The 27671-nt window shown below is 39.1% G+C and overlaps 3 protein-coding genes across 4 annotated transcripts in view; 2 read left to right on the forward strand and 1 right to left on the reverse strand.

The window, feature by feature from the left end:
- Positions 1–7: 7 nt before the first annotated feature.
- rad1 (RAD1 homolog (S. pombe)) lies at positions 8–2809 on the reverse strand. Its single transcript, XM_034123352.1, has 7 exons — positions 2741–2809; positions 2176–2377; positions 1855–1963; positions 1600–1757; positions 1332–1432; positions 864–962; positions 8–712 (listed from the first exon to the last, which is right to left on the reverse strand). The coding sequence occupies exons 2-7, from the start codon at positions 2368–2370 to the stop codon at positions 535–537; spliced, it is 840 nt and encodes a 279-aa protein (XP_033979243.1). The 5' UTR covers positions 2371–2377; positions 2741–2809; the 3' UTR covers positions 8–534.
- On the forward strand, positions 2785–4878 carry LOC117476669 (UPF0729 protein C18orf32 homolog). Its single transcript, XM_034123354.1, has 3 exons — positions 2785–2953; positions 3821–4036; positions 4489–4878. The coding sequence occupies exons 2-3, from the start codon at positions 3857–3859 to the stop codon at positions 4552–4554; spliced, it is 246 nt and encodes an 81-aa protein (XP_033979245.1). The 5' UTR covers positions 2785–2953; positions 3821–3856; the 3' UTR covers positions 4555–4878.
- A 635-nt stretch (positions 4879–5513) lies between these two features.
- dym (dymeclin) overlaps positions 5514–27671 on the forward strand; it is a 51715-nt gene continuing 29557 nt past the window's right edge. The window contains exons 1-13 of one of the 2 annotated variants that reach the window (XM_034123222.1): positions 5514–5722; positions 6607–6816; positions 8917–8969; positions 9172–9265; positions 10296–10432; positions 12058–12130; positions 14581–14706; positions 15967–16106; positions 24172–24357; positions 24483–24661; positions 26775–26900; positions 27049–27162; positions 27373–27467. In XM_034123222.1, coding sequence (XP_033979113.1) covers positions 6677–6816; positions 8917–8969; positions 9172–9265; positions 10296–10432; positions 12058–12130; positions 14581–14706; positions 15967–16106; positions 24172–24357; positions 24483–24661; positions 26775–26900; positions 27049–27162; positions 27373–27467 — 1463 coding nt within the window. In that variant the 5' untranslated portion in view covers positions 5514–5722; positions 6607–6676. The remainder of the gene's footprint in view (positions 5723–6606; positions 6817–8916; positions 8970–9171; positions 9266–10295; positions 10433–12057; positions 12131–14580; positions 14707–15966; positions 16107–24171; positions 24358–24482; positions 24662–26774; positions 26901–27048; positions 27163–27372; positions 27468–27671) is intronic. The other variant, XM_034123223.1, reaches the window with a different exon arrangement.

Consider the following 27671-nt stretch of genomic DNA (forward strand, 5'->3'; position numbering starts at 1 on the left):
CCTCAGATTTAAATTGAATATCTTATTTTATTAGCCATCATCTAGCTCACTGCATGTGTCATAAAAAGGTATAATATCTAGAAAACAAACATTGTATGAACAAATGTGGCCACAATTAGACAACTTTGTTGGCTCATTAAGTTAAAGGCAATGTTTACATAGCAAGAGATATGTGACCCAAAACACCTGTGTCTCCATATTAAACAGTAACTCTATATACAATTGTTTTGTCTATGAAATGATGTACGATGGTGGTTTAACTGCACACAGGTACCTAACAAGATCAAACCGGGACATTATCTTTCCCCAGATCCAGCAGCAATGCTCCAAAATGTCTGTTGGCAATGGATGAACTGGTTGATTTTCATCAAAACCATGCTACCCTTTCTGTCCATCATTCACCATTATGCCCATTACGTCCAGCATTTATTTCCTGTGTTCCCTCCCCACCCCGGCTGTACTGCCTTCTCATTCAAAGCAGCCGGCCACCACTGAAGTTATGGTGCTTATTTAAAGGGAGATTCCACCGACTGATCAGTCCTCCGCCACCTCTTCGTCAGGACAACAGTAATATTCTACAAAGCAGATCTGTCCATCGTCGTTCCTGACCAGGTACTGCAGAGAGAGGAAGCCCCTGCTGTCTGTCCTCACAGAGACCTTACAGGACAAGGCCAGGGCTTTGGTGGAGGGCTTCAGCAGAGACATCTTGTACCTGTCACAGGGAGAACAGCACACAATGTGGAGCTTTAGTTCAAACTCATTACAGGCATATATAGATAAACTAACTCTCCTCAGTGTGTGGCTAGAGGTGGTCATTATAAGGAAAGGAAACAGTTAGTAAAATACTTTTTCTCTGTGCTAACCTGTTGGTTTGTGTCTTGGTGCATTTGAACAGCTCCATCATGTCAGAGTCCTTGGGATAATCGTAATGGGCATTTCCAGAGTTCCCAAATGTAGACAACCTGAAGGGCAGAACAAACCAATGAACACTGTAGCTGAAAGGAAGATGTGTGATTCCTTTACCTTGACAGATTTAACAATTTCATTATTAATGCAGGATGACCATTGCTCCACTCGGCCTCATGTTTGCTAAGGTGCTGAAAGTATCAAAGAGTCCTAACTGATAAACACTAAAGGTATAACACTGCATTGATATAAGTGTGTGGATATCTCCTTTATTATCATCATCAGTAGGAGTATGGATTGAAAATGCAATGTTTATTTTAAGTTTAAACCATCAAATCATCAACCAACTGTCCTTTAAACATTATACTGTAGTCGAACAAGTAGTGATGCTTCAAAATGCTATACAAGTTGTGCATGATACACACCTGAAGTATGGCTGGCTGGGGGACATGGTGATCTGCAGCACCTCACTGGTCATGTCGAGCTCGGAGAAGGCTTCCTTCAGACTCTCTGACTGCAGGATCACCTTTAAAAAGTGGCCAAAGAGTAGTTATAGGTGGTGTATCGCTCTCAATAAACATGCGGATACTGTCATATGTATCCCTTATTGGCTAGTAAAGTAAGTTAACATACATTGCAAGGAAACAGAAAAGTAGTTTATCGCTTTCATTACACACAATAGTGAAAGTCCACCTTGTTTGTGACGTTGGTGCTGCAGAACTCAAAGTCAACTGGCTCTTCTGGTTCTTGGGTGTTGATCTTGCACACTGTCACTACCCCCCCCTCCTCCAGGAACAGGGTCAGAGGGTAACCGTACCCCTTGTAACACATCCGCAGGGCTGTTGATACTCCTGCAACAACACACAGGGAGGAAATGACAATGGATATGAATCTAACTTCTTAGTAAACTGTGTTTGAACAGATTATTTACAATTTCCTTTTATTCACCTGGAGCTGTGCTTCCTCCAAAGATATTGAGGCAGTCCAGCAGAACAGTGAGGTTGACCTGAAAACCCACCGAATCTTCCTTTATCGTGTACTCCTGGAAGATTTCAGACTGGAATAAAAGAAGACTTGTCAGTTTGTGTCTAAATGTAACTCTCAATTTGCAGGATACGGGGACCCTTTTTGAGGACTATATTATATATATTAGGGTACCTCTGGTTCCTGATAACTCTGATGGATATTCTTTTAAGTATGACCATTATAATTTGGAGGAAACCAAGACTCTGCTGCACAAGGACTATTAAACACGTAAAGCGGTCACACCTGGATGAAGGCATTGGCCTGCAGACATTTGGAGTCCTCCACAGTGACCTTCAGTCCATTGGGTGTGGCGCTGAAGATGGCATGGTCTTTGAAGGTGATGGCTTTCAGTATGTTGGACAGATTGCGAGCATTGTCCAAACATGCCACTAAAACGTACTGTTCCGCATCGCCTTGCGACTGGGTTGACAGAGGCATTGTGACACTGTAATGAAGACACAAAGGACGTTTCGACTACAGCAAATGTTCAGGAGGGTACAAAACTGCACACAACTATGAAAAAAGCAGCAAGTTTAGGTATATTTTGGTGCATACTGGATACCATTTTCCTTGAGAAATCAGAGGCAAACAAATCAAAAGGTTAAACAGTACCATACATGCACGAAGCTGTCAATTAGCTGTCTGTTTTTGACTTATTTCAAGCTAGGCTATAGGATCACATTTACTAAACTACGTAAATATTTAACTGAGGTCGATTCCAGTGCCATTTATTGTACTGTTGACCATTCCCGGTGAACTAACGTTATACATGGTTTTATTATACTGTAATAATGCGTCAGAAACTTACAAAGATGTAATTCAGTATCTCATGTCGTTGTTTTGAAGAAAGGCGCCCTGCTATGTATCAACTTCCGCTTGTCTCTTCTTCACCGGAAGTCGGTTCTGCGCATGTGTGGATAATAGACTTCCAGAGACTTCGCAGCCGAGACCAAAATACAGGAGAAATATCCTGTCTTCAGCGGCAATACGTGACAATAGTGGTGTTTCGTAGTCCACAGAGGTGAGAATTAATACTCAGCTAAGGTTATATAGCTTAAAACATACTGTTAAGTCTGTAAGAGGTATACTACCTCATGTCAGATGTCAGGAAGCTAGCATTAGCTGCTAACAGTCCATGATGACGGTGTTTGCTGATCAGTAACGATACGTTAAAAAACTATTAAATGTCATCTGGAAGTGACTCAACCATGGATGTATTAAGACAACCCTCATCATGACAATTTGGAGTGCAAAGGAGAGATGAAAACAGCCACTATTATGCTTCTATGGACTATTTGAACAAAAATGAGTCTCTTTAACGGGACTTTTTTTTTTTTTACTGACAGGTCGCCGGTTTACAAACCTCACTGCTTTGAGAACTAGTAGAGAAATGCACAATACAAGTTGTTATTAGATGATATGGAGAATAATCTTAAGGGGTTACATTTGGCATCTTGACACTTTAATTCTGCTTGTTTAGTCACCCTTAGGTTGCCTACAGCTCATTACAGCAGCTCTTAGATACATCACTGCACTATGAATAACAAGTGAAGATATACATTTTGAAGTTGGACAAAACCAGGGATGGGTGCAATTATGTTAAAATGTAGTCAGTCACTGAATACAAAATACATGACATTTTTCAACATTATCCATTCAATTGCAAAAAAAAAATGGGAACAAATCTATACTTCAAATATTGAAAATATACAATGTTTCAGTCAGGCAGCTCCAAGAAGCCACCTAGCATCACCTAGCATCACATAGCATCACCCGTAACAAATGACTGAGATAAAGGCACAGTATTAATATGTTTTTTCTTGATGTTGTTATTTATATTTAATAGTATATTTGACCCTTCTTTAACTCTGTCTTCTCCCTGCTTTAGGTTCTTTATTGTGGGAGTCCTGTCAAAGCAGCAGTCATGGTGTGCATCCCCTGTATTGTGATTCCTGTCCTATTGTGGGTCTACAAGAGGTTCCTGGAGCCTTACATCTACCCTTTCATTTCACCCATAATTAACAAATTCTGGCCCAAAAAAGCAGTCCAAGAGACGGCTGCTACTGACCAACAAGTTACCAACAACAGTAATGGGACTCAAAAGGTAAGTTATTTGTAAATTAATGATTTTATTATGATATTTTATCAATAAAAACCTTTTTCCTTTTATTTATTAAGTTATTTGTGAATGGCTGTAGGTATCAACAGTGTACAATGAATATAAGTAGAATGCAGTAGATGTATTATCTATTTATTGCATTTATTTGTTAATGCCCTGTTCATGTGCAGGGGATTTCAGATAATTGCTTTAAAATCTGTCAAAAAAATCTATTTCTAAAACTGCCTAACAAGAACCACTTAAATACAGCTCATCCAGACACTTTGAGTCTATTTCTTCACATTTATTATCACATTTTAAAGTGATTGAATTTCAGGTTAAGTTGGTTTTTAGTTTGCCTAACCATGACTGATACTGTTGTTGGTGTTTAGAGTCTCTTTTATGATTGAAGGTTGTGGATAACATCATGTTAATGTTTTGCTTCTCATGTTTTTCAGCCTGAAAGCAACGGTGAAGCCACTGCCAACGGATCCTTAATAGCAGCAGATAAGAAGACAGATTAACAGCCCTTAATGTTTATAATGCTTCTGAAACAATGTAAATATGCCAGTAATATAAGATAGAGAAACTATACATTTATTTATCATACTTTTTTCAATAATTGGTTTTAACCTTCCATATTGTCCAGATCTTGTATCTATTTTATTCCATTTGTATAACAGTAACTTTAAGAGATTGGTTATAATTGATATTCTTTCCTTGTTAATCATTAATTGATTTTTTTATAAATGTACTGTGTTGATTCTTCACTCTCTATGGAAACATTTTTCTAAGTGGATCTTGTAGTTTAATGAATAAATAAAAGAAAACCTTCAGGTAAAAGAAGATGCTCATTTATTGATCCTATACCAAGATGAACCTGAAGCGTCCTCACTTCATATTTTAATGTCAATAAGGGTTTGATTTTGTTTGTATTTTAAACTATATAAAATTATAATATTTGTGTATATATATATATATAGTTTAAAATGTATCACTGCAATAAGTCTTTAATCACATATTTGAAAGAAAAAATATGAAAGCAGTTTGATCACATGAGACATAAACTGTAAGATGTCAGATAAAACTAAGAAAATAAATGAATACATACACACCTGCATACATCACACATACATACATCCTGTGTTTGTAATATTTTTTCTCAACTTTTGTTGAGGCAAACTGAGCGAGGGGAAAAAAGGACATTATTTTAAAAATATGATTATTTTTTGAACCCATACCAGTTTGCTGACATTTATCATCTAACATGTGCATGGATCTTCATATTGATTATATTCAGCCATTATACATATGATACTAGCCTGTGTTAAGCGTTCTTATTATACATCCATGGTGTTAAGTGTACACTTCAGAAGGGGTTAGAAAATATACATAGAAAATCTAAGTTTAGATCAGGCAGATCTGTTTGCCCTATTTCTATCTGCTACGTCACCGACGTAATAACATGTCGTCTTTACGCAAGGGGTGACGACGTGGAAAACATGGTGGAAAGGAGTATGTAGAGTAAACTTAATTGTCGCAATTTAGCTACAGTTTCAAGTATTTGCGCACTGAAATTACACTTGACTATCAAAATTGGACAAAGCTCTTCATTTGGGGAAACAACCGTCGCCTTTTAACGGTCCTGGGAGTAGAGAGAGCCGCGGTAACTACGAGAAGCATTTCTGACAGGTAAGCGGTCAGCTGATGGAAAACAAGCCATGAATGTTAGCTATTCTCTGGACACGGAGTAATAAAACGCCAATAGTTAACAGGACATGCTCGTGAATCAGTAACTTATCAAGCTATGGGTTTATCGGATGTGTGACTGTCACTACACCGTGTTGAGAGTCACATTTGCCAAGACTTTTTCTTGCACTGGAAACAGGATGAGCTAGCTAACGTCATGCAAGTTGCTTAACTCAAGGAGCAGATGCAACTGGAGATGCTTGAGATATCACACTACATTTGGAAACTCGCTGGTGATCTGGCAAAGTCTCCATTTTCTGTTAGCTAGCACTAGACAACAAGGAGTTCATAAGCAAATAGCATGTTTAGCTCAGCACAGCTCAGATCTCAAGATGCAAGGCTTTATTGTCATGTGCACACTACAGTAGCTACAGTGTAGATGTGGCAATGAAAACCTTAAGATCTTAAGATCTGTGCCTGTTATATGACTATTACTAGGTACAAATGTACCTTCTCTTTGGTTTACCACAATTGTGTTCTTATAATGTTATCAATTGACTGGGCAAATGTTCTCTCGCTGGCTACACCTGTGTGCTAAAGGTGTGTCATCACATACAACACATGTCCTGGTTCCTATGTTGCATCCTGTATTGAACCTGACCTCTCTTTTAAATGAATGTACTTAATGTATGAATGTGAGGACAGCTGATTTTGCTTTCTTGATTTTACATAGATGGATAATGGGTTGTTTGAATATGAGGGCAGGCTCAACATTAAGTATTAGTCTAACATCCTGTGCAGTGGCTTAGACATACATAATTCGTCTGTAGTAAAGTTGTTCATTATTTTTGATGGCATCAATAGCTAAAGTATTTTCTCTACCCCAGGATTTGGCATATGCCTGGTGAAGAAGCAAAAAGAGTGGTGAGTCTGGCTGAGTGGAGCCAGTAGAGAGCGATGGGAGCCAACACCAGCCAGGTCAGTGACCTGTCCGACAACCCTAGCCTCAGGACCCTGGTGGGCACCGAGTCCATATCAGAGAACGATCCTTTCTGGAACCAGCTCATCTCCTTCACCTTCATCAGTCCCACCAGCAGGTAAACAAACACACACACACACAACCAGAAATGTATTTTTCAGGAATGTATCAAATACTGAACATTTCCTGGTTGCAGCTTCATGTTACCTTTCTTTTGTTTGTTTGGTGTCATCATGTTGCACTGTTGGAGGAGCCTGTGACTTAAGTTTTCCCTTGCCATATCTACACTGTAGCTACTGTGCATATGACAATAAAGCCTTGAATCTTGAATCGTGTAAGGTGAATACTTTAGGCAAATAATAGCTATGATAAGGTCCACTTACTAGCTTTTTCCATGGTTTTCAGTCGCATCTCATCATGATTATGACATTAAATATGGGTTAAACTCCTATTTTCAGTGTCAATAACTTAGTTCTTTTGGTGTTTTTCACTGCTTAGTTGTACATTATTTACATTTCTTCCTTTGGTTCATTTGATCACAAGGTCATCCTGTCAAAAGCACAATGGACTCAATCATCAGACACAGAATAATCAGCATTTTCAAATAACTTAACTAATATTATTATTATTTTAACTGAAACAAATATATTGATAGTGAGAATAATTGTTAGTTGCAGCCCCTAGATGAAATTGGGCAACAGACACAAAACAAGAGGCAGGCCAGGACAGGAAACACATTGGAGGTCAAATGGAATTGTACAGATGGTATCTCTCTAAGATGGTTATCGTGGTATAAAAATATCTTACAGTTACAACTCTAATCAAGAGTTACAGTGTACTACATCAACAGTAGTTGGCACAGAACCAACCTAATAAGAAAGTATTTTAACTTTTACAGCCAGGATCAAACATTAAACTGCAGGCAGGATGTTTACAGAGCTCACCTCGGTAATGATTCATCAGGGTTATTGTCCCGCTTGGCTGAGAATAAAACATTTGTTTTCTTTGGAAATAGTGTTGAGAGGTAAAGACACTCTTTTTCTCTTTTGCAATTGTTTTTTGCCTGATTTTAAATATTGATCTATTCCATTTTCTACTTTTTTCGTTTCACACAATTTATCCTTTTTTTTGTATTAACACCATAGAAGACAAAGATGCAAAGTTAACATATATTGACTAACAGCAACACAAAATACAGGAACACTAGGTTAAAGTCAGTACTGCAATAACAGCTATTTTCATGATCGATTCATTTGCACATAGCTGTAAGATGTCAGAAAATAGTGTAAACAAAAGCACCAAGTTGAAATATTCCAATTAGGGCTGCATGATATGAGGAAAATATGCGATAATGTTGTTGATTATTCAGAAAAAACAATATTACTAATAATAAAATGTACTCAGTTCTACATTTATGCTGCTTTCAGTATACTGCTCACATACAACAAATGTCTTGTAAGCTTAACATAAAGGGCACCCAAAAAGAATGATATGGATTTTCTGAGTAAGTTGAAAGACAGTATCAGTAGAAAACCATCCTTAAAAATAAAAGTGCAATATTGCAGGCTTCCATGACGTGTTAGCTGAAGTTGACACAGCAATGACAATGAAAAACGATATAATGTGCAGCCCTAATTCAGATTATTTTCCTCTTTTAGTATAATCACATTCCCAAAATGTCTATCCCTCTAAATGTCTTAATAAGAGCCAGCCGCTCCTGTCAGTCCTGGCTCACTTTTTCACCGCGGTAATGCCTAAGGGGCATTTCTGACCAGCCAAAAAAGTTGTTCCCTTAAAACTTACAACAAGCATGACATGACGGCAAGAGATGTCTTCCAGAAAGGAAAGAGATTCCACGGTGAAATCTAATCAAAATGTATAGATTGCATTAGTTCGTATAAACCACAAATGCATCAAGCTGATTTAATAAACCAGTAAATATATTCACTTAGTCAGAACAATATGATAAAAGGTTGTGCTTTACATCCTTACATGTTACTACATGATAGATTCACATTAATACATCTTACATTGTCTGTTTTGAGTCAATGCAGATGCACATTTTGAATGTTATCAGTGTCTGTTTGGTCTCACAGTAGGTTTCTAGAAGATGGTTTGAGTAATCTGATCCTCTGATCCATTTCTCTTACTTATCTTTTAGATATATTTCCTCTATCTTTTCTAACTTGCCTCTTCCCTTTGTTTCCCTTTCTAACAGTGGTGACTCCAAGTTACTGGAAGAGGCTGTCATCCCCCTCGCAAAGATCCTCAGTATGTTTCCTATGGTTGAAATATGTTTCATGTCTGTTTTATTCTACTGGTAAATGCATTGATAACAATGGACATCCACTTCTCTTAAGTTATCATATCATTTGTTTCTGCTTCTTGTTTGCATGACAAGCTATCAGATTAGGTTTCTGCATCTTATGTAACGCTGCTCATAATTTCTCTCCTCCTTGTTTCCCCCCCCAAGTTGAAAACAATCCTAGATCGGGGAACTTTGGCGCCCTTGTGAGAATTTTCCTGGGAAGAACCAAAGAGCTGAAAGTCTCTACAGAATGCCAAGAGTAAGTATGAGAACCTCAGATAAGATAATGGATCCTGAAATGACAGACAATGTGTGTGTTATTGTTAGAGCTATTGTTTGATCGCAGGCAGTCAGGGAATCTTACACGGGAGAAAACACTGAAGTGGTTGTAGCTTCCCATGAGAAAAGTGCTGAGGTTTAACCATCAACACATGTGGCATTATGCTCTCACTGCCAAGCTCCATTTCCACACATTGACCCTGCCAGTCACCAAAATTGTTTGGGAGGAAACTCGTTCTCTATTTAACATCATTAGAGGTTGGAGTTATCACTCCCTGTCCTCTCCCATTTATTTCCCCCTCATTTCGTAACAGATTCTGTTCCCTAAACAAACCTAAATGTTCTGTCTCTAACAGACTTGGGTTGTGCAAATTGTCAATTTGTGGGACTGATTAGACAGACGGTGGTTGTGAAACATTGTGGCTTGCACTGCATGGATCCAATCATTTCTTGTTTTCCTCTATTTGTTTCTCAGCCACTCTGTCCCGATTTAGTCTCTGTGTGAATACTGTGTAGTTTCATTACACCGTACAGGGAAGGCGCCTGTTTTCTCACATTTTCTGTGGTTGACAAAGGTTATGAGAAGAATGGTCATCAGCAGCATTTTTAGTAGTACAGAGGGAGATGCAAATAATATATAGGAACTAAAAAGCAATAAATGCACAAGACATCTCCCTCATTCAAAGTATGCTCCCCTAACTCTGCTCAGTCAATGTAAGACAACTACCCCATGCTTTATTTATTTGAAGAGGCTCTTTTAGTTTCTAGTTCCACAAGCGCTTTTTATCTCAGACTATTTAACTCAAGTATTCCGAGCTACTCGTGTGTAACCATTTGAATTTGAATGAACATATTACCGAAGAACACTTCAGGGTCATTCAGCTTTTCCTTTATACATTTAGGACACATATCAATGTCACAAAGCTAGCCCTTCTTAGCATTTATTTCCATCACAGTTCTATGTTTGACCTTGAACATGACAACCTATTTTTTTTTTTGTGCTTCCGCAGTCAGCTGTTTATCTGGCAGGCCCACAATGCACTGTTCATGCTTCGCTGCCTGCTCAAGGTGTTCATCAGGGAGATGAGTGAAGAAGAGCTGCACCTACAGTTCTCCTACCAGGAGAGGGCGCCAGGCTCCTGTGCAGGTGAGCGCCGTCACAGATACATTTGATAAAAAAAGGAAGGTGCGTCACAGAGAGATGTGCAGTGAGGCCACAAATTAAATCAACTTGGCAGGATTTAACCACTGATTTGTAGTCACAACTCTCATTTTGTACTCGTGGAGTGACCAGCAGCTGTGTTGTATACAGACGCATTAAGTCAGTTCAGAGATTCTTCTACTCTCTATTCTTTTTTCTACTCCCTTTAGAGTGCTTCACACAAAAAAACTATTAAAAACTACTGCTAAAAAAAATCTTAAAACAGTTTGGCCCTCAGTGGGATCATAAGATGTGAGTTATTAGAATATAGCCACCAGGGTCAAATGTGTAACACTTCCCTTATAAACCTAGAGAGAGATAAGAAATTGGCTTTTTAATTGAGCACAAATACCCCCGGCTACTGACCTGGATCATCTCTCTCTTAGAGACTTCTTTAATAAAAGTCTGAAACTGCGTCCACTGACTGCTCATCTTTTTTTGGCATCAAACACTAGGCCTTTCTGAGGAAAGTCATAAACACTCTCCAAATGGGTGGCCTGTTAATGACCTTGATAAATGTTAATAACGTAACCATTTTTGGTTAAAAAGCATTAACAGTATTAAAAGGAAAGAAATAAAGTCAGCTTATTTTTTAATCTTTATTTTCGACTAACAGCAACACTGTTTGTTATTCCTGCGACCACCAACTCTCACTTCCACACTTTAACTGTGACATGTTCACAAAGACTGCTCTCACAGTACTTTTAGGGTTAGATCTGCTGAGCTGGGTGATTGTTATAAAATGATCATTCTGAGACTTGCCTGCAAAATGACACTAAGCTAATTACAGCTGGTTGAAAGTGGTAAAGAGAAGATAGTTTAGGGTACAAGGAGGTCGTAAATTAAATCTGCAACAGTCTAAAAATATTATCTCTTTCCCGCTGTTGGCAGTAATGTTCATTTACAAAATGTTTTGTGTTTGATTGCTGGCTGTCACGAGACGCTATACACTTAAAAAAGGGGAATTGTTGAGACAGTTGATTGTATGCTAATTGTTTTTTGAGGAGCTTTAATCAGAGCCACAGGCAAGCACCGTCACTGATGCTAGCTAAAATAGCTCATTACTTCCATAATGGGCAAGTTTGAATTTTATGCAAAAATGTAAATTATTAAACATATTAATTTGGTTAATCCATTCATTTCCTACCGCTTATCTGTGTCCAAATTGTGTTAATTTGATTAATTCCATGATTAGGAATTATTGCTCTATACTGCTGGGGAGTTATACAAAAGAAATTAATCTAGGCCATTTCATCTCTCCTGGTTTTCCATCATTTTTTCATATTTTGGCCGGTATTATCGTTAAACGGCTCTTAAATTACATTCCACATGATATTCAAAATGTCTGTAAAAGTATTAAATTATACTTGGCAAAAACCAGCAGGAAACCCTGTAATCCAAATTGGCTAATTCCCCTCTGTGCCATTCCTCTGTACAGCAAGCATGAAATATGGATGATAGGAGGGATGGAGAGAAGGTGGAACTGGAGTTGGAAGAAGCTAAAAGAGACTGTGATCAACAGGAAGCTGCCTTACTGTCTCGTATAATAACTCCCCCAACCTCTTGTGTAGAAACAGGCAGCGAGGACCTCCTGGAGGAACTGTTGTCCAACCTCATTCACCTGATCGTAGAAGTGCCCCTGCTGTAAGTATCTCCTGTATATATGAGTGTGTGTGTGTGTGTGTGTGTGTGGATGGTTGAATTACACCCCATTGTGTTTTACATTCACTAAAAAGGTCACACGTGCAAGACTGATTCGGAAACACTGAAAAGTTTCTCTCATCCCACACAGGGATTTATTTAATGTCAAAGTGCTAATTCTTCAGAACCACTTGTTTGACATTTTATTATCAGAAAACAGGAACTACATGAGATTTTCATGTAAAAACCCAATTTATTTGCCGTTTCTCAGCCCAAACCGTCATTTGGTTTGCCTTTCGGTGGTTGTTAATGTGTCCAGGATGTTAGTCATTGAGCAGTTAATGGAAAACACTTTGTGAAAGTTTGTATGTGTAACTCACTTTGCGTGCTCCACTTGCTCATTCACTAACCGAGAGAAGCTGGAGACCATTATGGATTAAGGTTAGGCTCGGATGTCCATGTGTTTCACTTCCAGAGCCGTCAGCCAGACTGACGAGCTGGAGCTCTGAGCTAGCGGAGTGACGCGTAAAGGGACAACATGAAAAGGAAGGGATATGACTAAAAGATGTTTGCGGTGTCGGAAGAAGAGAAAAAGGCTTGAAATGAAAGTTGGATTAGGAGCCGTGCCAAGGAGTGGGAGAGGAGGGAACATAATGATTGAAAAATGGTATCATCCTTTACTCCCCGTGGGCGGTGTGCACGCTAACACTCTCTGCTTTAATGAGGGAATATTTCAGTGTGTTTACTCATCAATGCTGGAATTATCTCCTGCCTGCCACTCTGTCTGTCGCAGAGAGGCGAAGAGACACTGCGCACGTCTCAAATCCTCCTCTGCAGAGTCAAAACAAGTTCACACAAACATGACTGACAATGGCATTTTCCTCGACTCATCTTAAACTTTTCCTCCCTGTACCCGTGTCTGTATTGTGTCAGTTTTGATCCTCCTGTCTTTGTCAACCAATCTACTCTCTGTCTCCCGTCTCTTCTTTTGTCTCTGGACTTCAAACCCCAGCTCTTGTGTAAATCCATTCAGCATTCCTACAAGATTCATTGTCTAAGCTTCAAAACTTCCACCTGTTTTTCTTTCCTCCACCACTTTGTGGCTGTTGGCTTGTTTCCTCTGTACGTGCTTCTGGTTTGGATGGAAATATATTTTTCCCAAATCTTTGACAGAATTCTGCACTTGATCTTTTATGTCTTCATTTTACAAGAAAGATTGATTCTGACCCATCACAGTTAATCCCCTATTGTTTTCCCACACATTCTTTAACTGAAATGTTTTCTAATCAATTATTTAGGTGCCTTACATTAACACTATGCCCTATGGTTGAAGTCTTTACTGTTGTATTAGGTGTCTTTGCGACATACCTAGTATATTATTTCAGTAACTATCATTTGTAATGACGTAACGTAATTTAAGCCTTGACACAAATGGCAAATACATTTTTTAAGATATCATTTAAGTTTGAACTGTTGGAGGGAGAAAAACAAGCTGTTGTTTTCTTGGGTTTTTGGAAATGTATGATAAGCATTTTTCACATTTTATTGATCAAAAAAAGTATTCAATATGAATACATTAATAAAATGATTTTTGAAGACCCCTGTCTGTCACAGTCAAGTTTAGTGTGAAATGAAATCGACAAATATTGTGTAAATATGAAAGAAAAACACCATTGTCCTAAGTTTAAAATCTGGTTACTTAAAGTGGACCTATCATGCTATATTTGAATAATATAGTGTAGGACCATACCTATATAAGGCATATTTATACTTTTATTTTTTCAAAATACCAAACAGATCATGCATTTTAGCCATGCCTCAATTTGACATTTTTTAGCTCTGTTTTGGCAAGGGCAGATTCTGTGAGAACAGCACCATCTACAGGCCTGGCATATGTACTACAGCGTCTCCAGCGCTTTCGAACGGCAATGGCCGTGGCTGTCTCCTCCTGATTGGTGGAGTTGGCCCAATAGCCGTAGCGCCACCGTCCTGACGTCAGGACAGTGTTGAAATCTGGATCAGTTTTTATCAGATCCGTTGCAGCCCCTTTTTTAGAGATTTGGGTATGGAGGAAAATAGAGGGTTGTGTTTTCTGACACTTGGTGAGTTCCCTGGAACACCGGGGACACATATTCATGTATAAAAGACGTACAAAAGTGCATTTTGCATGATAGGTCCCCTTGAATTGAAAGCCCTGTGTGTTTGTGTTCAGGTGTCAGGAAGCACATTATGATTAAAAGTAGGAAACACGCTTCAATGAAAGGATAGTCCTTTACACTTTCCAATGGCATTACATTTTTGAAAGGCTTTGCTTAAATAGCAGGCATTTGTATGTGTTTACATTTAAGAATGACATATCTAAACCTTGTCTTCTTACACATGTATCCATCACCTTTAAAGTTGTAGTTTAAGAGATTATAATGTATTTGCATTGACTCTTGTTTTTCCTGTAGAGACATCACCTACAGCATCCTGTTTGAAGCGGTGACCACACTGCTGGTGTTCTTCTCCTACCAACTCTTCAACAAAGACATCCTCCGAGATGGATTAATCTATCAGCACATCATGAAAGGACGATGGTGAGAAAAAGCACACATGACAAGATACTGACATTTAACTGAGCACCAATACCAAGTTTGCTTAAATGAAAGCACAATTGGAAAAACAAACCAATAAAGAAAAATGTGACTGCATTACGAGTTGCTCCCACTTACATCTGTAACTGGGTCATCCACAATCTGCAGGCCCAGATCATTTTGGATCTTCTCCAATCCAACGTGACACTGCCTGATATAGGCTGCTGTTTATATATCCAGACTCTGATACTTCCAGACAATCTCATCATGTTCCAAACAATGTCTTTGTGTGTCATTCAGTGATACTAAGGGGGAAAAACAGAAATGAATCTAATAGAATTTTGTCTTCTTATCTTATCCCTGTGACTTAATCCTCTGTGATTCTGAAAGAATGTAATCCAGTGACTCGTTTTAAAAATGTTGATAAGCTAAATCTTCAGCGTGGGAAAATTAGAGTGTGGATGTAGTATAACTCGCATAATGCTAATACAGTCTGATGTTGAGCTACTTTTTAAATGTTTTAAATCCTTTGTTAATTATAATCTTGAAATAGATATGCTGCAAGCCTGAATGCATTTTGAAGTCTAGTAGTTCTGTTAAGATGGGTCGACAGAGGATGGAAGTAATTTTCTTTTAGGGCTCTTGCAGCATAACACCCAAATGAGAGCACTTTGGATTAACTGCTAATGAGATGGAGAAATGCTTTGGCGTAGCTGTTGTTGGCAAAACAGATCTAAATGGTTTTATCACTGGTCGTTTAAGAAACAATGTGCTGTGTTGCTGGAAAAACTGTGATATTTGGTATACAGATACTCACATTGACACATATGACGCACACGCACACACACACACACACACACACACTAGAACAAGTCCTATGTCTGGTTCCTTGGTTTTTATTACACTAAGAAAGGGTCGACACCTACTCCTATTCGCAGATAATGAGGCCGAGTTGGCAAATGAGCTGAACACTCTTTTCCCCCGCCAGCTCTGATAAAAGGAATAATTTAAATGGTTATGCCCGTGTTCATATTCTGTATTCAGTTGAGTGCAGTCAGAAGTAATTGATGTTTCTGTTGGGCAGGTAAGGGACAGCTTTTAAGGCCAGAGTACTAGATAACCTCAGGGCTTTTATTATAATATTCTATAGACACTCACATCATTCTTGAAATGTTGGAAGAACTCACTTATTACACGTCTTCTGAAGAAAGCCCCAGCTGTCTTTGTGAAACTCTCTTTGCGTTTGTGTCTCTTTTCCCCCAGTTTGTCTTTAACTAGTCGGCTGGTGAAGACCCTGCTCTATAACTTCATCAGGCAGGAGAAGTGTCCGCCTCCAGCGACCCACATCTTTGAGCAGAAAGCCGAAGGAGGGCTGCTCTACGGTCTGGCCTCAGGGGTGGCAAGTAAGTGTACACGCATCCACACACAAATGAAACAAAAAGACAAAAGAAGCAAAAGAAAATCTATATTATTTGGTTTGGTTGAGAAAACATCATTTTTTATATTTTACTGTAGGTCAGCGTTTCCCAACCTTTTTCACTTAAGAATCTAAAAAAATGTTTTTCGGCCCACATTCAACCATAAACAATACGGAGGCTAAATAAAGTTCTGATTGGTCAATTCAGAACATGTTTTTAATCCAGCATTACAGACCGCTTTCAAGGACTGTAATGACCGTTGCTAAGGAGGATCAAGAAAGAGAAAGGAAAAGAGGTTCAAATAAAAAAAAAAAATCTTAATAATGAATATTTTCCACACAAATCATAATGTTTTGCAAATTATTTGGCGGCCCACTTGCAATGCGTTCGCGGCCCATTAGTGGGCCGTGGCCCACAGGTTGGGAATCGCTGCTGTAGGTAATGTATACGTAATGTATTAAACTTTGCAAATCTACAACGTGGTTTAACTTGAACCCAACATCTATTTCTGTATTTAGTCACTCTTGTTGCTCACAGTTTGTTGTTGTGATGTTGCTATATTCCCCACATCAAAATTAAACTGGTGAGTAGAAATGGCATCAGAAATTGCAGGAATGATGGTCAAAATTCAGAGATTAGTGCCAGACATTAAGAAGAAACAGAATTGAGTTTATTTTTGATTTATTTTCTCCTTGGAGCCAAAGCGTGGTAAATAAGATTAATATGAGAAATGAAAGCCATGCCGACAGCCATGGCACTGTGTATGAAAGTGATATGTCAAAAAATGAAAAGAGTGCGTGTGTGTGTGTATCCAGCTGCGTGTGTGTGTTGAATGCATGTTTGTTTGAGTGTGAGAATAGGGCCGGGTTTCCCCTACAGATAAATGCTCTTTGTCGGTTGTTGGTGGCAGATTCCTATCAGTGAGCCATCAGCATTCATCCCAGCCTGTCTGTCTGTGGCCAGTGATCGGGCCGATGAGTTGTGGTGCCCTGTCCTGTTCTGTAATCCCCTAGAGCCTGTCTGTCTGCAGCCGCCTCCCTTATACACACACGCACAGATCAACAAAGACACAAGCGCTCTTATGCCCGGAGCTCAGAAACAACACTTGTTTTCTTTCTCCGTCTCTCTGTCTCGGCCATGCACACAGTGGCCAGGGATGGGCAGAGCACACATTTGAATTTGGATGTTGAAAATGGATGTAGGCAAGAGTGTTGTTCTGTAGAAACAGTACATATTAGTTTAATTTCTTTCATTTTTCAGCATGAGCAAATTCAGCCAGTTAAAAGGGACTTGCAGCAATTTTACACGAGAAAATCCGTTTATTAGTCATGGTTAGAATATTGTAGGGTTGTACCGATTTTCAATTAAAGCTCTGAAGGTCTGTCATTATATGTAATGATGTCACCACCTTAGAAAACAACCTTGGTTTGATAATTGTAGTTATATAAATGTAGTTTATGGTGCTGTTAGTTAATAAAGGTGCATGCTTCTGTGTGTGTGTGGCAGAAAGGAAACCCAAAAATATGAATTGATGCAGAATATTTCCTAAATTAAAGGATGTGGATTTTGGAAATCTATCCTTTTTATTAATAAATGTCAACTTGAATACACTTTGGATTTGTTGCAAAGGTTGGATGGCCCAAGTGAAAGCCAATTCTATGAAGCCACCACTGAAAAATAAATGATACATATTGTGGAAATTATTATATTAGAACATTTTGGGTTTAGTCCTTACAGTTATGTCATATTGTTAGTCTTGGCAGAAGGCCTGTGTTTAAAGCTGTGCATCTACAAATCAGTCTAAACGAGGGACATAAATGCTTTATGAAGTCTGTAAACCCACATACAGTGCACTGGACTAGACAACACTACCACAACCTACTTAGCATTCATGCTTTTTATAGCAATCCTTCTTCGTCATGTTAGCAGCATGTAAAACCATTCATGCGTACAGCCTCACATTCATAGACGCTCTGGATTTCCCCCCCAGATACAGCACTGGCCATTGGCAAAGCAAAGCAGTGCTTCATTTCCGTCGCCATGTGAATGTGTGGGCGGATAGGATGTCTCTTCCTCTCTCGCTTTTACACACTCTGCTGTCTGAGTCTGAACGAGAGTCTGCAGGGGGATTATCACCCAGTCTGGCAACTCCTCTCTTCTCCTCTCTTCTCCTCTCCTCTCCTCTCTTCTCCTCCCCTCTGCTCTCTTCTCATTTCCTTTCTTCTCCTCTCCTCTCTTCTATATACTGTTCAATGATTTACATTTCTGATTTCTCCACATACACACATTATACTTTGTTGAGCTATCAGTCTGCCTACACGCAGAAACACATGATGATATCTTGTGTGCAATCCCCAGGTCTGACGTCAAGAGGCTAACAGTAACTGTGCCTCTTCTCTCTGCTTCTTCTATGATCCCAATCTACTCTATTGATGGTGACAGTCCCACAAACACAAACAGCTTTTTATCCTTACATGTATGTGTGTTAGGCATCATCAGCGTAGCTCACGTAACAGAAATGATGCTGCTCACACTGTTAAAGGGTTTGGGTAGATAGGTTTTTAGCCCAAGCTTCTTATTATGATTCAGATAATTTGATACAAAATCACTCTGTCTGGGGAACATTCTCATTTGTTGCATATGTTTTTGTTAGAAGGCTTTTGGACTGGGTTTGGGCGAAAGTGCTTTGAGCATATATTTTCATTTGTGTGAGCATATCAGAATAGTGTGTTTGTTTATTGACTGTACCGCATGTTTCCCCATGTACATTTTTGAATAATCACCACGGGTTGGGTGTACTTTGTGTGTATATGTGTGCATTGCCAACGCCTGAAGCCCTCATGGCATATTTCATTCAGTGTTATGCAAGTAAATAAGTAAGGAGCACATTCTGTCTGTCTCTGGTCACCAGGCGTTCACATCTACATTAGCGCTGAAGGGTATGTTCTCCGCTCTAACTTTGAGAACATATTCCCCTCCTCAGCCCACTCCTCTGGCGTCTCCACAGACCCCTGAGATGTTGGTGTTCAAGAGTATGTGGCACTAGTGTCCTTAGAACTTTTGGTGATTTATATATATATATATATACGGTTATATTTTATTCATACTAGATTTACATTTTGGTCTGTTGATCCACTACTTCGGTCATGGCTGTAATATCCACAACAACTGAACACTAGCGCAAAGAGTTTCAATTATCCCAATAAATATATTCAAAGGATTGGTGCAAAAATTGGCGCACACAATAATGTTTCCCACATAAAATATCCTAATGATTTTAATGATCAGTTCGCTTTGTATTTGCCTCCATCAACCGATAACATTTAACAATTTCTAGAAGCTTGTTTTTCATGACCAAAACACATGAAAAACAATCACATTCACATCAGCTTCAGTTTGACTTTTGCTTTATTTAGCCTTTACCTTCAATTCTTATACATTGTATTATAAAAACAGGCATAGAAGAGTGATCCTTTGTTTTATTGATAATGTATTGTGACACTTTGCAGCTGCATAAAGCTAAAATAATGCAACAGAAAAAAACATTAATGTTACTCTTAACAGGCTTTGTTCTAATTTAGTCAGACTGAACACATGAAGTACTTTAGCGATTTTTAGGGACAGTAAGGTAATGATATTACCCCAATACACAGTGTAATAACAGCAGCATCATTAAGGGCCCCACTGGAGCGTGTGTGTGTGTGTGTGTGTTTGATTATACCCATGATATGAATCACGATTTGGTGCGGGGTTATGTTCAGGTGAATTGGATGTCAGGGGGAATATGTGTCTCCAGAAGGGAGTGTTTACAGCCTGCGTCTGAATATTTGGAAAGACATTGCAGATATTTGATTGTGTGATGATATTTGGTTTGAATATGTAAGCCATCAGTCATGTTTAATAGTTCAGTTCATTATGTAAAGCAACACACAGCCTTCTGTCCCTAAACCAAGGCTTTTTCTTCTGTTGCAAAGACTATGGACTGCTTTTGAGCCTATTTCAATGGTTATTATGAAGTATTTAATATTATATAGTTGATATTGCATGGAGACCAGGAGAGATGTGTAGGTCATAAAGGCTTTTTAGAGATGAAAAGATCAATGTCTTATGTTGTGGATACAGGCTCAAGTAAACTGAAGACTTTGTGGGTGCAGTTGAGTTGCGTGTCTCACAGAAAGATGCCTTTGCTGCCCTCCAGTCCTGAAGCCCAGATTTTTCTAATTTAAGCGTGCCAGCCTCCTTGTCCGTGAATGACCTTCTCTTTTCCTCACTCTTCCCTTCCCTTTCCTCTTCATCACGTTGGCCTCCTCTTTTTTTTTTTCCACTGGGCGGCTGGCCAGGGCCGGAGCAGGCCTTAGCAGCGTAGCATTATTGGGTTTATGTGGTGGGCAGGGAGACAGGCAGAGGGAGCCGAGCCAGATGGATAACAAACAGCACCCTCTAAGGTAAAATAGAGTAGAGCCCTGTGAATGTGTGTGTGAGAGTAAGTGTGTGTTCGAGAGTGCAGGAAATGTGGCTGCCAGACCGGGCTCTCTGACACGGCTGGGCTAGTCACTGTGGTGCCAGAGATGAGATGAACAGCACTCCGTCATAACTTGGCCCTCTCTTTTTCAAGATAGTGTATCGTGTATGGAGAGAGGAAGACAGATAGACTGACAACTGATGTAATTTCTCATTTAGGGATTTATCTTTTGTTGTGGCTGCAGATTATTGATTATCTTCTTAAATAAAAAAATCCTTCCACTCTGAGCAAAAGTTGCATACACACTTCAAATCAAAAAAGAGTGATGGACTGTTAGGATCTTGTACATTTAGAGGCAAACCAAAGTAAAAACCACGGATGTTACCAATAATTGAACACAGTCACAAGTTGACGAAAGGAAACTCTGAGGCAGAGCAAGTATTTTGTCATGCATAATTGAGGAACAACCATTCAAACTTTTTGAAGTTGTTCCTTTGTTCTGTCAGCTTCCTTTCAAAACTGTACACAAAGAGGACACTGGGATGTGACCTCCCATTATATCCTTGAGTTAATATTGTACTGTATAAGTACGTGAGGAATTTCACCCCTATAATGTTTTGAGCAAATGTCTTTTTGTTTGACTCACACTGTTGTTGATTCAGTCACCGATTGCACTGAGTGTGTCATAGTTAGATCAGGATGACTTTACTCTCACACCAAGAAGAGTGTGTGCAAGTTCAGATCTACTGATATGCTGTTCCATACTGCTCCACTAGATGGCAACAAATGTACTTGGCTTCACCTCAAATTCAGTAGCTTGGTCAATGGGAACCTGCTCCACACACTCACACTGTGTTGGTCGGTGCTTTCTGTGTGGCTAGACGGGAAGGAGCCACAGACTGTCATCTGTGTTCTTGGTGTTCGTGCTTCCCGTGACGCCTGAAAGCACCAGCACTTCTGTAGGAAATTCAGCTGCCTCTCATCTCCCAACGAGAAACAAAATGAACCCTACTAGTTGGCCAGTAGTTCCAGTTTCTCTTTGTTCTGTGGCGCCGTCTATGTTGTTTCAAATTTCAGGTGCTGCAAACTGTGGTGCGTGACTCCATTGTGCACAGCCTGGCCTTGATTACATGAGTCTGACTGCACATGCTGTTTTGCATTCGACTCCTCATGAAGCGTAAATCAGTTAAAGGCTGAAGAGCTGCAAGTAATACTAAAATGTTTTCTATAAAAAGTTGGACATTCACAACCTGACTGCTCTTCATCACTGAGGACTGCCAAGATCCATCCATCAGTCTGTTGTTCTGACACAGAGAGCTTTGGTTCTCGTTTCTAAGTCTTAGAAATCCTACCTGGGTATCACACAGAGATGTGTGTTTGATAAAGAAGAACATTGCATTTTTTCTGTGCTTAAAGCGGCTTGAATTAAATTAATAATATCATTGTTATTGCAAAGCTCTTCCCGCCATCTGAGGTCTCACCTAGCCCGACTGTGGATACACACCCCATTTTTGACCTGGAGGAAATCACAGAGGTTGAGGTAAAACATATGATCTTAGGGTTAAGAGGTTCTAAGGCTAGGGATGCATATGATTTCGACACCAACTTTATAAAGACACATATCGACGGTCTAATTATAAAACCAATTGGTATGCTAGTAAATCAATCTATCAGCACGAGGGAAGTTCCATCGTCCTGGAAAGTGGCCACGGTGACACCGATTTTTTAATCTGGGGATAAGGCAATGATGTCCAATTACAGACCAATCAGCATCCTCCCCTGTGTCTCTAATATAGCTGAGAAATGGGTGTCAAAACTAATCACCAAACATTTAGACAAAGGTTTCGCTCCACTCCACCCAATGCACTTTGGTTTTCGTGCTCACCACTCCACTGAGACAGCTAACTGTGTCTTTGTGGAAAAGGTTAAATCTATGTTGGACACGAGCCCATATGTAGGTGCTGTCTTCCTTGATCTCAGGAAGGCTTTTGATACTGTTGACCACCAAGTGCTCCTTACAAAGCTGACTTATTTCAATTTTTTGGCAGTTTCTATACATTGGTTAAAGTCTTACTTATCGAACAGAAAACAGTGTGTTTTGGTCAACGGTGCCAAATCCCCCTACCTTGTCAACCCTGTTGGGGTTCCACAAGGTTCCATTCTTGGACCATTACTGTTTTCACTGTACATTAATGACTTGCCTAATGTATGTCCTGAGTTGAATGTACAAATGTATGCCGATGATGCGGTCATCTTTGTGAACGGGAAAAAGACTGAAATAATCTCATCCTGTCTCTCAAATGCTTTGGACAAGGTTCAACACTGGCTGAACAACATTTGCTTCCAGTTAAATGTAAAAAAAACAGTATGCATGATGTTCAGTAAACGACCAGTCAAAATCGAAGGATCCAACGTGTTTTTAAACGGAGCAGAAATAGAACTAGTCTCCCAGTTCAACTATCTTGGAGTCATATTGGACTCGAACTTGACTTTTAAGAAAGTATCCAATACCATTAAATTCAACTTGCAAAATGTTAAACAAATTAGACCTTTCTTAACTGTCAATGCTGCAAAGTCATACCTCCACTGTATGATTCTATCCCACATTGAATACTGTTTTACAAACTGGTCGTTTGCTTGTGCCACAAACCTGAAACCAATAGAACAGCTGTACAAGAGAGCTATCAAGGTTTTTGACATACAGCCTTATTCATATCACCACTGTACCATCCTTGATAAACACAATATCTTGAGCTTTGACAATTTTAAGTCTTTTAAAAGTATGTGCTTTTTTTATAAATGTTTACATGGACTGGCCCCCCCCTCCCTTAGGGGAATTCATCCACAAAAAACACACTGGACGCTGCACTAGGTCAGAAACCAGAGGAGACTGTGAGGTCCACCGTAGACAGACCATCTTTGGACAAAATGTCCTCTCCATTAAAAGGCAGCTCTTTGTGGAATAGCCTCCCAACTGAGATACGGGATTGTCCCACTCTCAATAGTTTTAAAGGTCAACTAAAAGAATGGTTGAGAAACAAACAGACGTGCAATCCCCGCTAAATGCACTTTAATACTGGGGTTTCTCCTCTTGCACTTGATGTAGCTCTTGTATCTTCTCTTGCACTTTATATGTCGTTGCTGCTGTATTGTATTACCATGTCATAAATACTTGTGTATGCTGCTCTTGCTCTTTTTGCATATCATGTATTTTGTTTTTGCTATGTTTGTAAAATGTAATATTCTTAAATGTGTTATGTGAGGGACTGCGGATGGAAAATAGCTCAAAGCTAAATCTGGCACTGTTACGCTTGATACATTTTAATGTTTTAAGTGTTCATTATTTTGCATTGTCCCTGCCAAATAAACGATTAAATAAAAATAAATAAATAAATTGCCTTTAATGTAATACACACTGGAAAAAACAGTCAATACAGACAATTGCAAAAATCCATGAACTCACCAGAAATTAAAGTCATATATAACTAAAAAGCATTTGGAGGGTAAAAAAAACAGGTTTTTCTCTATATTATTATTATTATAGGGAATATATTTTTATCGGTGCACCATTTATGTGTCTGTCTTCAGGTGGGTTATGGAGTGTCTTCACATTGGGAGGGGCTGGCAACAAAGCCGGTGTAGACCAGGAACACAACCCCCTACCACTGTCCAATCAGAGCCTCCTGTTACTGCTGGTGCTCGCCAATCTGACAGACGGGCCCGACTGGCCAAACCCCTACCGCCAGGCCATCACATGTTTCAGAAACACACAAGGTATAAATCTGTTGGTTTTACTTTTGTTTTTATTCGAGTATTTAATGTGTATTACATATACCAGGTGTTAATGAACGAATGGGATAACATTATCATTCTGACAATATTGACTTCTCCACATGCAGACACGTCTTCGATGTCCGCTGAGCAACCTCACACCTTCCAGATCAATTTCAACAGTCTGTACACAGCGTTGTGTGAGCAGCAGCGCTCTGACCAGGCCACTCTTCTACTGTACACCCTTCTTCACCAGAACGCAAACATGAGGACGTACATGCTCTCCAGGACTGACATGGACAATCTGGTGGGTAGAATGGCAATGAAGACCGTTTGATAATAATGCGCTGCAATAATGACGGGTTTTTGTAGGCCAACCTTGAAGAGAACATAGCCCTGGTTCTTTTAATAAAAAGACAATGGATGATTATTAAAGAAAATAAACTCTATGGCCAGAAAAAAATGTATGATACTAACATGCTTTGTTCAACAAGATAATGTCTACAAATGAACACTGCTTTAATTATTTTATTATGCCTATATAAATCGTCAGAAGTAAAAAGCTAACAATAGGCTGTAAATTATCTACACAAAGGTTGGATAACTTAAACCACCACCACTGAGTAGATAGCTGTTTTTGGCAAGATGGCGTCTCCCAACAAACCCTGTATTCTCATTTTGCCATCCTTTCATAAGACATATACAAGCTTAAAATTCACAACAGGATTTACTTTTGTATTTTGTGTCATAGTAAAACGCATTAAAATCTCTTAGGCTTGTGTTAACCACAAACCTACATTCAGATATCTAACCTAAAAACCTAATTATATTTTCTGTTGTAGTTTATGGAAATAGCAGTAGCAAAGAACACTGGGTTGTTTGGCAATCCTCAACAAAACACATTATGCAGTCCTTCCTACACACATGGGTATGGCCATGAAATCGTTTCATCTTGGACCAAATGCTATGGCTTGGAAAGCAGAGAGGATGTATACAGTGGCAGCTGGTGCTATCCGGTCCATGTGTGACAGTGCCAGTTATTCCTTAGAGCCGAGTGAATGTACTGTGGCATTTAGTGAATGAAAATCAATCTGTAGACCAGCATGTCAGATGGTATCATGTATGAACATTGTAGACATTCATGTGAGGCTTTTCGTGCAGTGCAACACTACATTTTTTTTTTTTTTTTTTAGAAAGCGGTTGAAAAAGTAGTCTGTTAAACATTGCAACAAAAGATTCATGGCATTCGGCAAACACATGCAGCAAATTACTTTAATAGACATCATATTCTAAAAGAACGCAGGTCAATTAAAAGGATTTATTTCTATCAGCATGACCTTTCTGTGTTATTTATCATTTATAGCTGCTATTCTAAAATGTTACCATTAGCAAGTCTAGATTGAGTTTATTATGTAGGGGGCTACTAATGAGTCTAGCCATAACAAAGCACGGCTGCACGGCTGCACGGCGGCGTAATGAGCTAACGCTGCATCTGTGAGGGTTCATCGCTCAGCATGCTAGCTACTAACTGCTTTCACTCCGACAATATGAGTCTGAGTAGACAATCTTTTGCCACTGTTGACGTTCGCGGATCACTTTTACCATCTGTTCTGCATATCTAAATATACAATCTGCCTCTGCCTATAGTGAAGCAGCCATGAATTAGTAAATAATGTAAATATCTTCACAATGGGCATCTGCAGTGCTGCTTTTACTGTTTTATTATCTCCCTCCTTTATTCTGACATCATGTCTATATTTCTATATTTCTATATTGCTGTTTTTCTACTTTTTACTTAACATTTGTAATATGCTTGTATACAGGACTCTAGATTTTGACTTGATACTAACACTTCTATAGTAACACACTTTAAATAATACAACAAATGCTTGTTGAATTGAAGAACAAATGAAACGAAATTACTTACCATAGAAAGAATACAAAAGGCTCCAATAACTGAAAGAATAATAGCCACATGGTAAAGTGCAATGTTCTACTGTTATCCTCTTTCAACTAACTAAAATGATCCCTGAATGCAATATCGTGCAAAATTACATTGCATGACAATGTCGATATAAAACAAAAACATATATTGTGCAGCCCTAGTAAAAATATAATTGTATTTGACTTGTTGATGGATTCTACTTTAACAAAGCCCCCAGGCTAGACAACAAAAGCTCCCTTTCACTGAAAAGAAAAACACAAGGAATACCTTTTTTAATTGTGCATACCTTTGCTTTGTAGAAAATGAATTCAGCTTTTTTAGTTGTTTCTTGTTGCAGGAGGATTAATATTTACATTTTTGTCCCTTCAGGCTGTTTGCTTGTGGAATCTTGTAACAAGGATATAATGAATGTTTTTCCTGCGACTACACCTACACATGCTCAGCTCTTCCTTCTGCTCTCCCATCTTCCTCTCAGGTGTTGCCCATCCTCGAGATCCTTTACCACGTGGAAAACAGAAATTCTCATCATGTCTACATGGCCCTCATTATCCTCCTCATCCTCACCGAGGACGACGCCTTCAATCGCTCTGTCCATGAAGTGGTGGGTAGACACAACTGAAATACACATTGTGTACATTCAATGCAATGTCACTGAAACCTTTATTTACTTGCAATGGCAGGGGAAATTGTAAATAATTCCTGATGGATTCAAAAGTCATGTCTCATTTCTTTGTGTCTACCTCTCACAGGAATTGAAGAACATCACATGGTACACGGAGAGAACATTGACAGAGATCTCACTTGGCAGTTTGCTTATTTTGGTGGTCATCCGCACCATCCAGTTCAACATGACACGCACAAGGGTACGTTTAATACGGATTAATTCACACAGTTTCCAAACAGCAGTGCATTCAGAAACCAAATGGTAATTATTCAAACTGTAATTATTCACATCCACATCCTCCATATGGCTTTTGTTACGATGAAACCCTAAAGATTGATACTACAGAGTAATTTGTTGCTTTGCAGTAACATTATTAACATGTTTATGTATGTTTGTGCATCCTCCGCAGGATAAGTACCTCCACACCAACTGTCTCGCTGCCCTTGCCAACATGTCAGCCCAGTTTCGTTGTCTCCACCAGTACGCTGCCCAGCGCATCATCAGGTGAGGACATACTGTACAATGAGTCGGACAGATGATGATATAATATGTTTATTTTGAGTTTTTCTTCTTCTTTTCTTCCTTTTTATAATTGACCTATTGTTTTCTGGTTTGAAACTAATAGTAAAGTTGTTTAATTACTGTGGTTACTGAGTCTGAATCTTGACCTCTTCATTTGACAGTCTTTATATCCTCCAACTAAGTGTG

Source organism: Trematomus bernacchii, unplaced genomic scaffold (genome assembly GCF_902827165.1).
Source record: "Trematomus bernacchii unplaced genomic scaffold, fTreBer1.1, whole genome shotgun sequence".
NCBI classification, from domain to species: Eukaryota; Metazoa; Chordata; class Actinopteri; order Perciformes; family Nototheniidae; genus Trematomus; species Trematomus bernacchii.

Bases quoted from the DNA above. Each gene is read 5' to 3' on its own strand.
- rad1 (XM_034123352.1), bottom strand. From the start codon at position 2,370: ATGCCTCTGTCAACCCAGTCGCAAGGCGATGCGGAACAGTACGTTTTA. The intron at 1,964-2,175 runs GTGTGACCGCTT...CTTTTATTCCAG, and splicing joins AGGCCAATGCCTTCATCCAG to TCTGAAATCTTCCAGGAGTA. The intron at 1,433-1,599 runs GTGGACTTTCAC...CACTTTTTAAAG, and splicing joins GCACCAACGTCACAAACAAG to GTGATCCTGCAGTCAGAGAG.
- LOC117476669 (XM_034123354.1), top strand. From the start codon at position 3,857: ATGGTGTGCATCCCCTGTATTGTGATTCCTGTCCTATTGTGGGTCTAC. The intron at 4,037-4,488 runs GTAAGTTATTTG...CATGTTTTTCAG, and splicing joins ACAGTAATGGGACTCAAAAG to CCTGAAAGCAACGGTGAAGC.